General features: G+C 39.2%; 1 protein-coding gene across 2 annotated transcripts in view; it reads right to left on the reverse strand.

Moving 5' to 3' along the window:
* Positions 1-2,136: 2,136 nt before the first annotated feature.
* Positions 2,137-10,083, reverse strand: part of BTBD3 (BTB domain containing 3) — a 34,414-nt gene continuing 26,467 nt past the window's right edge. For both annotated transcript variants that reach the window (XM_023626112.2, XM_001492686.6), the window contains 3 exons: positions 9,922-10,012; positions 9,241-9,359; positions 2,137-6,158 (listed from right to left, as the gene is read on the reverse strand). In XM_023626112.2, the coding sequence (XP_023481880.1) occupies positions 5,126-6,158; positions 9,241-9,359; positions 9,922-10,012 (1,243 nt within the window). In that variant the 3' untranslated portion in view covers positions 2,137-5,125. The remainder of the gene's footprint in view (positions 6,159-9,240; positions 9,360-9,921; positions 10,013-10,083) is intronic.

Genomic DNA, 10,083 nt, shown 5'->3' on the forward strand with positions numbered 1-10,083 from the left:
AAGTGGGGGTGGGGGGAGGGTACGAAGGGGGAAGTGGTGTACCCACAACATGACTAACAAAAATGTACAACTGAAATCTCACAAGCTTGTAATCTATCATAACATTAATAAAAAAAAAATAAATAAAAAAAAAATTCCACAAAAAAAAAAAAAAAAAGAGAGTCTATTAAACTACTCACCAAAGTCATAAAAACAAAACAGATACCTTAATTTTGAAATAATTTTGTTACTGTTGTTACACGAAGTAAAAAAGGACATCATTCTGGAAGTCAACAGCCCCTCCTTCATACCACTTAGACTGGTTACTACCCAGAACAGCTTAAAGAGAACTCAGTAGGAGTAAACCACTGTTTAAGTACCAGTAGTCTAATAGGTAACTTTAATTATGACCTGATTTATTTAAACTACAGAGTTGACAAAGTAAAGAGTGGGTGTTTTGTTTAACTATGTTATCTTAAGATTAGGGACTTTTTAGACGGCAAAATATGAGACAGCAGCATCTGCTGGTAAAATTACTGTCCAATGGACATTTAAGTAAACGGGCAAATAGAAAACGACCATAACAACAGTTAGGGTCTGCATAAATAGGAATTACACCCTCCCTCAAAAATGGTTCAGAAGAAGCAACAGGGGGAGATGCCCACGTTGGGAAAGCGTACTCAGATTCTTCAGCAACCCATCTACAGCTGCTAGTGTCTTACACTGCTTGGTATGTGACAAGGTCACTAGCGTCTTCACCTCTTCTTCCTAACAAATATTTTCATCTCACCTGACAATGTCTTGGTTGAAAAGCTCTTCTCACCAGTGCTTATGTTGGTTATGGAATAAATGAGGAAATTCTATATTTGAAAAATTTCCCACTTTTAGTTTTGTTAGATGATACAGTCTTAAAAAGGGGAAGAAAACATGAAGTTTTGAGCAAAGGGAGTAGTTGGTCAATAAATGCAAATGGCTCAGAAAGAATGTTGAAATGTACTAATTAGAAATCAAAAAGTGTAGTCAGGGGCCGGCCCGGTGGCACAGCGGTTAAGTACGCATGTTCCTTCAGCGGCCCAGGGTTCGGATCCTGGGTGCGGACATGGCATCACTTGGCACGCCATGCTGTGGTAGGCATCCCACGTATAAAGTAGAGGAAGATAGGCATAGATGTTAGCTCAGGGCCAGCCTTCCTCAGCAAAAAGAGGAGGATTGGCAGCAGTTAGCTCAGGGCTAAAAAAAAAAAGTGTAGTCAGCTTCTCCTGAAGCACCTCAAAGGCACACAAAGCCCTAAATCTAATGAACACTTAGGATGACCACAGGTTTTCAGGGCCACTTGCTTGTTTGGGCCCCCAAGTTTCATACTGCTTAGTTCCTCAAGAAAGCTTTCCTCCTTCCTGCTTTCTTCCCAGGCTTTGCAGTTCAAGGGGTATTTGTAATTAAGCTGATGAGAATGGGTATTTCCAATTCCCTTATTCTTTGGAATAATTCCAAAAATCCTTTGAGCAGGTATGCTATAGAAACTGAACTCTGAGTAGATGAAGTGGTTAAGCAAATACACGGTTTCACAATAAACTCTAGGATAAAAGCAACAGAAAGCTGAAGAGAAAAAATATTTCTGTGTGTGTATATGACTATGCATGAATGTATTTGTGTATATACATAATTGATACAGGGCAATGCAATGGAAAACTAGTTGAGCACATAAAAATTATATTCAGAAGTCTCATATGTCATTTATTTTTTTTATTCCTAGACTTAAGCTATTGTAACACAGCAGGAAGAAGGGGCACTGGTCACATCTAAAGCTAGATGTATCAATACCCCCTTACATCCAGTGAGATCCACAGACGTTTGAGCAACTACAGCGGCAGAACGCCAGCCAAACACAAATGCCATAAGGGGAATATAAATGCATCCATTCACTCCCTCTCATTACCTCAACAGTCAAATTGCGAACAATGTAATTGATTAACATATTCATTGTTCTCTTATGCTTTTGCCTCAAATTTTCACTTCTTAGGAATCAAAGATATCTGAATACTTAGCAAACAAATGGTCCTGCAAAACCATCTCTGTAAAAGGCAGTGGCACCAAAAGTGCCAGAATGATTTTTTTACTACTTCAAGGGACCTACAAAAATACTAAGGAAAACAAATCTATGAACCAGTTTTATTTTTATTTGCATTTAACATGATTATACACATTCATGTGTCTAACAAGATCTGCACTGTTACATTAAAAATACAGTACAATAACATTCAACATGAGGTACTTCATATTTATAGATTTTTCCTTCATAAATAATGCTGTAAGCTACTAAATTCAAGCACTCTGATGCACAAGGGGCTAGTGTCTTGAATTAGCTGAGCTTATTTAAACACCTTAAAAAACAAAAAAGACATTTCAGTGCAATAATTATGTAGAAATTAGACCATTTACTTAAATACTATATTAAGATATGCTTAAAGAATGTTACATTAGAACCGCTAGCCTAGTTCCCCTTATCCCCAATACGAACAATGACAAGGACTGCCAGATACATCGGGAAAAGCATCTACAGAGTATTCTGTTTAATAAAGTTGTGTTTATACACTAGAGTTGCCCGCCTTGTCAGAACAATGTTCTCTAGTTTTAAAAGCTACAAAATTCGAGATTACCAAAGAAAATAAAGCAAGCACACTAGCCTTCATGCCATGTTGTTAAAAATGCAGAAGGGAGAATAGGATTTACAATAGAAAATTTCTTATTCTAAATACAATTTTCAAATTTAACCCACAGCTCTCGGCACCAGCCAATTAAACGGTGGAACTGTCTTTTTGAAAAAAATTTAAAGTCCTAGTAATTAACACAAAATTAAGTTCTTCTATACCCAGTGTACAGGATCTCACGCGGCTTTCACCACACGGAGGGCAGCTGAGCTCACAGAAGCACTGACAGTGAGTGTTACTGAATGAACAATCTTCACTGTAAGGTTATCGCACCCACCCCAACAAAACCTCATATGATGAAATTAGTGCTAAATAACGTTTCTTCTCCTCTGGCCTAAAAACGAGTGCCTTCTAATCAGGTACATAGTCTACCAATTTGCATGGTAGCTATGAGTTACTGAAAGGTTTAACCATAATTTAAAAACAAAATCCTTTGCAGAAGTATTTTTTAACTAAAAATGTACCTTTATTTCATCAATGTTTTGCCAACACTCCTATCTGTCATGTCCCTAATAAGAAATAATCGTTTGATAATTTTAGAAAGCTGTCCTGGGAATACTCATCTATAATCACCGGTAACAGCTTTGATCGTCCATGCCAACAGACATAGGTGATGGCAAAGGGGATTAGAACGTTTCCATAATCCAGTGTTCTCCTCCATCAGGGAAGCTGGCCAAAAGCAACAAGCCTATGTCTACAGGGGAAGAAGTGGCCCAGAAGCACAGTGATAAGATAAGGACAGTCACTCACTGGGGCTTTGCTGGGGCCAGCAGGGGGACCGTTTCTGTCCCACCTCTCACTGGCCAGGCAGGGAGGAGGCAATTCCTGAGTCAGTAAACGCACTTGCATGCGCACAGGGGCCCACGCACACGTACCCACCCCAGGACTAACCCCTGGCTCCAAACAAGCCAGCTTTGGGCTCGTAGAGCAGGAGAAGGAGGCGGCCAGGGACCACACTCTGGGTGGCGGGGGAAGCCATCTCAGGATCACTGAGCAGAAAAGCTGCCCAGAAACACATGGATACTTCAACTGGAAGTGGACACACTGGACACTACCAGGGTCACAGGCACTAAACATCACAAGCCATCACTGGAGGAGAACTTTTTGATGAGCTTTTCCCTCCTTTGTTTCTATCATCCATGGACAAATAAGAGAGCTGGATGTGATGCTGATGCATTAAAATTAGGTATAATCAAGTGCATCTCCCCCGAACATTTTTTTAAAACCCTGCAGGCATATATTGGCACTTTAAGATGGCCAGAGGCCAGACAGATTCTAGCAGTCCAGAAACAGGACAGAATTATAATGAACTAAGAAGACAGTATGTGGTCAAAGATCAGGTAAAGTACATCTCAAATTAAAAAAAAAAAATCAATGAATAAAAGTATCTTATGACATTAACATCTAGTGCTACAAAACTGTTATTCCATTCATCTAAACAATTGTTTGGTCCTCTTTTAATGGGAAAAGGGGAATAGGAATTCTATACAGTATGACTTATGAAAACAAGTAAATGGTGGGGATCAGAAGTTAAGCGGGGAGAAGAAAAGAGTTTGACTTTTCCAAACTGTGTATTCAAATGCGCCACCAATTAAACTATTTGTAGTATGGGACATTTTCAGGCTTTCTTTTTAAACTGTTTTAGTTTAAATTAATAGGCCTGCAACTTTTTTCTAAAGACAATAAAGTTCTATAATTGAGTTACTTCTAAAAGAAGTGTCTGTACTGCAATATTCTGTCTTCTAAACTAAAAGAATATAAATCTGCTTGTAGCAGAAGTCACGGTCTAAACAAACATCTGATTTCTTATTTTCCTATTTTACATTGACACTCTGCAGTATTTAATATATAACAATCTCATGAATTTAGGGTTTAAGAAAAAGCAATGCCCAGAAGTAAAATATTTAAAAGGAAATAACGTAAGAGCTAAACATGACTGTTGCCTACTTTCTAAATTATTACTTACTATGAAGCAAAACTTCTTTCAAAATTGTACACTGAGGTCTATCTGTTTTTTGGGGAAGAGGGGTTCTGTTTAAAAATAACTCTTGTCATTATTATTTTAGACTATTTATTTCTATTTGTCAAAATGAAGCCCAAAAGGAAATTCAAGGTGATCCAAAAATTTTCTTTAGGGGGACAAAACTGAGAGGTCAATGGGGCAGTTAGAAAAGAGCACAAAATCTCCCCAGGCATACAGACACACTCTAAACCCCACAGAGTCTTAGTAAGAACTTGGCTCTTTTAAGCATCTAGTTAAAAGCTGAATGCTGCACTTTTGCCTGTACATAATTAAAAGGCTGAAAAAAATAAGAAACTGCCTACAGCTTCATTCATCACAAATTCCCTGCGCTTATCACGTATCTGCGGACGAGCTAAGCATCAAGCAAGGAGGAACCAGATGTGCTCCTCAGGGCTCACACTGCTTCGGGGAGTGTTCAAGCATAGAATATAAGTTCAGGGATCTGCCCTCCCTGTACCCCAGTGCCATTGGTGCTATCCGATGAGCACTGAAACTGGACTGTCACTTTCCCACACTGAACTTCCGTCATGCCTTCTTGTCCGAAGTAGCTGAGTTCGTTGCCGTCCAGTATCACGCTGGCTGTGTAGAAGGTGTCTGGCTCAATCTGCACTGGGTACTCAAACCACACAGGGAAGGTATTACTGGAGCCGTCTGAGAAGTACTTGCTCAAGTTCTGCCCTAGGACAACGCCCTGCCGCTTGAGTTCAATCTTGGCGCTGTACTCCGCAGAGCCACAGCTGGACCCATAGAGCCCAAAGCCAGCGATGAACACTCTCTTATCAACTGCAAACTGGATGCTGTCACAGCGGCCCCGATAGCGCCACTGGTTGCTCCGATAGGCACACGACTGGAAACGGTGACAGCGCTGGGGGACAAGGCCCTTGCGGGCTTTACTCACAAACTGCAACTCGGGCTTCTTGGCTGCAGTGTACCAGAGGAAGATGTCGTTGGTCTCATTGAGAGTTAAAACTCCGGACTGTGCAGCACCATTTGCAAAATCATCCAGGGCCATTGTGGGTATGCGGATCAAGTAAAGTGCCTTTCCAAGGACCTTGCGCTTATTTTCAATGCTCAAAGCTAGATCTTGTCGCTGGCATTCTACTTCAGCCCAGTTGAGAGCTGCCTCAAAAACCACAATTTCTTTGGCATTCAGAGTTTCCCTGCGAAGGATACTTTCTAGTGTCTGGAAGTCAATATCACAGAATCCCTCAGACTTGAGAGCTAACTCAGCCTGGGCGTCAATGACCTCCCAGCAACGTTGGGTCAGGTCTGGCTCCTCAAACAGGCAGCTCTGGGAGAGGAGCACGCAGGCGTTCTTGGCGCTCAGGCTGGTCTCCAGAAAATTAACGCAGGCTCTGGCAAGATGAGGGACAATGTACTTTTTGGCAGCATAAAGAGTAGCCAGCACTGTGTCAGCAGCCAAATCAATTTCATCACAATAGATATATCTGAAAGGAAGCACAGAGCATGTAAACGGAATTCTCACAAAACAAGCACATCGAGCAAGAAAAGATGCAACTATTTTCAACTGAGTTCCAAGAAAATCATCTTATGTGATAGTTGTTACAAAAATGATTAGGGATTAAAGAAAAATCTAAAATATATTCATAAACTATTAATACTTCAACCCAGTAGTAAGTTTGTATAACCAAAGACATTAACTTTTTGTTACCCATTCTAGCCTTTATTTTATAAGCTGTATTCAATGTCTTCTCAACAAAATCAGAAGATACTAGAACTGTTAGAGAAAGAACTGCATATCAGAGATAGTTAATATTAAGAAAAAAATAGCAAAACCTATTACATATCCTGTATTATATCTAATCAAAGTATAATCCCCTATGTTTTAGGAGCAAAATATACATATATAGAGAGAGAGAGAGAGAGAGAGTTTTACTTTAAAATTTTTCTGCACATTCAGATAGAAACAAATGCCTTTAATACTGTAATGTCAGCAATGACTATATCTTAATGCTTTTAACTCAGTATGACTTGGATTTCTCCTAACCACAAAATAAAACCTGAGATTAAATAAGATATTTTCAAGTAGCTCCAAATTCAATATATTATCAAATATGGACTTCAAAACAATCTTCCAGTTACCTTTACAAAGACTCCAACATAGGCTTTGCATCTGGCTTTTAAAAAAAAAAAAAACTCTTCTCCCCCACATATTCATTCCCCTTTCAAAATTAAAGAATTCTTGTTTTCAGATATATTTAATTAAAAGACAAAGTAAGAAAACCCAAATGTGCACTATCTCTGTGTTCCTGTGAAGTGTCCTTCAACTAGCAGATAAAACACTTCTTGATGTTTTGGGGGATGATGGCAGTTGATCAAAATGGTACGTGAAGGAAGAAACCGTCTGCCTCTATGAGATTCTGCGGTTGACTAGCACAGTCAGTGAGAACTACATAGAGGTGAAAAATACAGACTGATACTTCATTTCTAAATGTCTCCAGCTAAGGTGTTTGGCTACCTGCTGTGAAGTTTTCCTTTCACATAGTAAGTCATAGTTTTCCTTCCACACATAATAAGAAATTTGCAAGGGCTTCCGTAAAAAATTAAAAAACCACAATGATGGCAGTAAGAAAAATGTCCACAATCACAAACGGAACCTGTATTTCTGTTTCCCAGAAGCCCTTTCTCTCCTTAAGCCACCTATGACCAGCGAGAGCACTTGACAAAACTCCTGCTGCTGGTGATGCTCTGACCCGAGAATCAGGACTGCAGGGAGGACTCCAGCACAGTCAGCACTTTATAGCTCTGACCCTAGAAGTGTCAAGTGAGCAATCGTCCCTTTTTCTTGACAAACCCCTTTCCAGGTGTACTTGCTACTCACCCACGATGCAGGAGTGAGGCAAACCTGGCCTCCACTATCCCCAGTGACAACACTGTACTGATCCACTATGGCACAGCAGCAAATGGCACCTTACTACGTTTCTGATTCTTACCACTTCACATGCACTGCACGGAGAATTTTAAAAAGCTGTATCAAGATATCTTCTAGGCAATGTATTTGTGAGAAAAGATGCTTGTCAAATGATGAATCAAATGACTTAGCTGAACCAAAACTCTCTGTGTTTCTTACTCATGTTTCCTAATTACGTATATATCTGGAACAACATAACACTACTCAACTGCAGTGAAGCCAAAATGCTGAACTAGTGTAAGCATTCTCCTCCACAACAGATAATGTCAAATACGCCAGGCCGACTTGACGGGAAAAAGCAAGACAAAGCAAAAACTCTGACAGGTAAAATTGGTTTCTGTACGTATATTTCTAAAAGATTATAAAGGTCACAGTGTTGGTTGGTTAAAAGCGGTGGATTAGTTTACGTTTGGTACCTCACATGCTCACTGGCCTTTAATTTCCCTATCTCCCACTGCGAAAGTTCTAGTCAGCAGCAATTAGATTTCAAAACTATAACACGAACAAAGAATTAAATACTTATAAGTTATTAAATAACTATAATGCTTAACTTCTAGAATTAACTATAATACTTATTTTTCAGGAGGCAGCAGACAATACATAGCAACATTTTAACCATTTGTGGGATTACTGTCCAACTTGACCCCCTGAGTAATTTGTTCAATAAACATATTTATTCCAGTGAAGTGAAATCCCTACAGTAGCAGATAACCTTGAACTCTGATATACTTGGTGTGCTAGAATAAAGATTTAACAAAAATCATATAAATATTATTTAGAACAATTACTGGATTTTAATCACTTGCTGGACTGGACTATCACATTGTCTAGCACCAGCACATGTCAAAGAAGTGAATTCTATTCACCTGGTTAATATGTACTGGATTCTGAAAAAGACTCATGCAACATAAAACTATTTTTTAATAAATATATCTTACAGCTTTACATTGCTATGTTACCAATTAAAGTTTTTCTGTATAAATCCATAGAAAACCATTCATCTCGCTCAAAAACTTTTCCTCTACTATCAAATGCAAATGCTTATCCTTAAGAAACGTTATCTGACTTTATGTAAGAGTATGCGTAAGTACGTGTGCATAAAGATCAGATTACTTCAACAAAAAATGTTTTACATTTGCTAAAAAGAAATAATAACTCCTAGAAAACTAAAAAATTTCCTAACTGGTGGTATTTAAACAAGGTATATAATTTCTGGAATTGTGAAACAAAAATCTAATTTACATCCTTAAAGACTTCTTCACACAAAATGCTTCCAGAGAGAACACACTCGATCAGGTAGTACCTATACCAGGAAGTTATTTTTCTTTAATTATAAGTTGTTAAAAATCAAATCACTATATGTGCCACTTGCCCCCAAATCCCACGCCATGGTGTGACATAAATGCCTGCACCATTCCACACGCTTCCTACTGAGGGATGCACAGCAGTTTTCTCCAAAACCTTTACAAGGTAAGCAGCACCCTCTTTCTTCATCAGCCTCCCTTTTCTGTGACACACAACTTACATTTAACTGTGAAACCAGCAGAGTACAAATACAGCATAAACAAACTCTTTCCCAACAGACGAACGATGCTTACTTCAACATAGCAAGAAAAGCAGCAGGTTCAACATCTGGTATACGGATTTCATCTTTGTCCTCAGCAAGTTCTCCATAAAACATTGCATGGAACACAGAGCTCCCAACAGCTAAAACATACTGTAGAGAAAGGGAAATCTTATTTCATGCACTAAATTGAAAGCATTTTCTCAAATCAATCCCAAATAACAACTCTAAGCAATCAGGTTTAGTGGGCATAGAGACCTAAACCTGCTCTTTTGAGAAAGTCAAGGTACAGGGTATCTTGCTGTGAAAGCATAAGGTAGCTGTTCATGCAAAACTGTCTCTATGCTAATTATCTCAAGGATTAACCAGATTAATGCACAAGTTCCCTCATTACAAAATAAATAAATAAAATAAAAGCTTATCTAACTGATTTCTAGGGGAAGAGTAAACACATGACTTTCCCAACCTGTCACAACTTCCCATGACCAGAGAGTTAAGAGGGGATGTTTTTATTCGGGATATAAAGCAGGGTAGAAGGAAACAAAGAAAAAAATTCAGCGTGGCCAAGGCCTTTTGGAGAGGCTGTTGCGTCTCTGTGGTCGGGTACAACATGCACTGCCTGCCATCGGCAAGCTGCCCACCCCAAGTTCCAGGCTCAGAGAGGGTCCCTCTTTGTAAATCTCAGAACTAAATGGGTAATGCAGCTGTTGCTTACTTTGTGTCCTGGCAACCGCTGAGTCCCACCTGGTGGCCCAACCACAAAATGTACATCTGCCATCAAATCATTATTGAACATCACCGCATTTCTATAAACAGAGGCAATTCATTAATTCACAGCAGCCGAGTTTTTAATACCCCCTCCCCAACACACAAAACC

The sequence above is a fragment of the Equus caballus genome, chromosome 22 (genome assembly GCF_041296265.1).
Source record: "Equus caballus isolate H_3958 breed thoroughbred chromosome 22, TB-T2T, whole genome shotgun sequence".
Classification (NCBI taxonomy): Eukaryota; Metazoa; Chordata; class Mammalia; order Perissodactyla; family Equidae; genus Equus; species Equus caballus.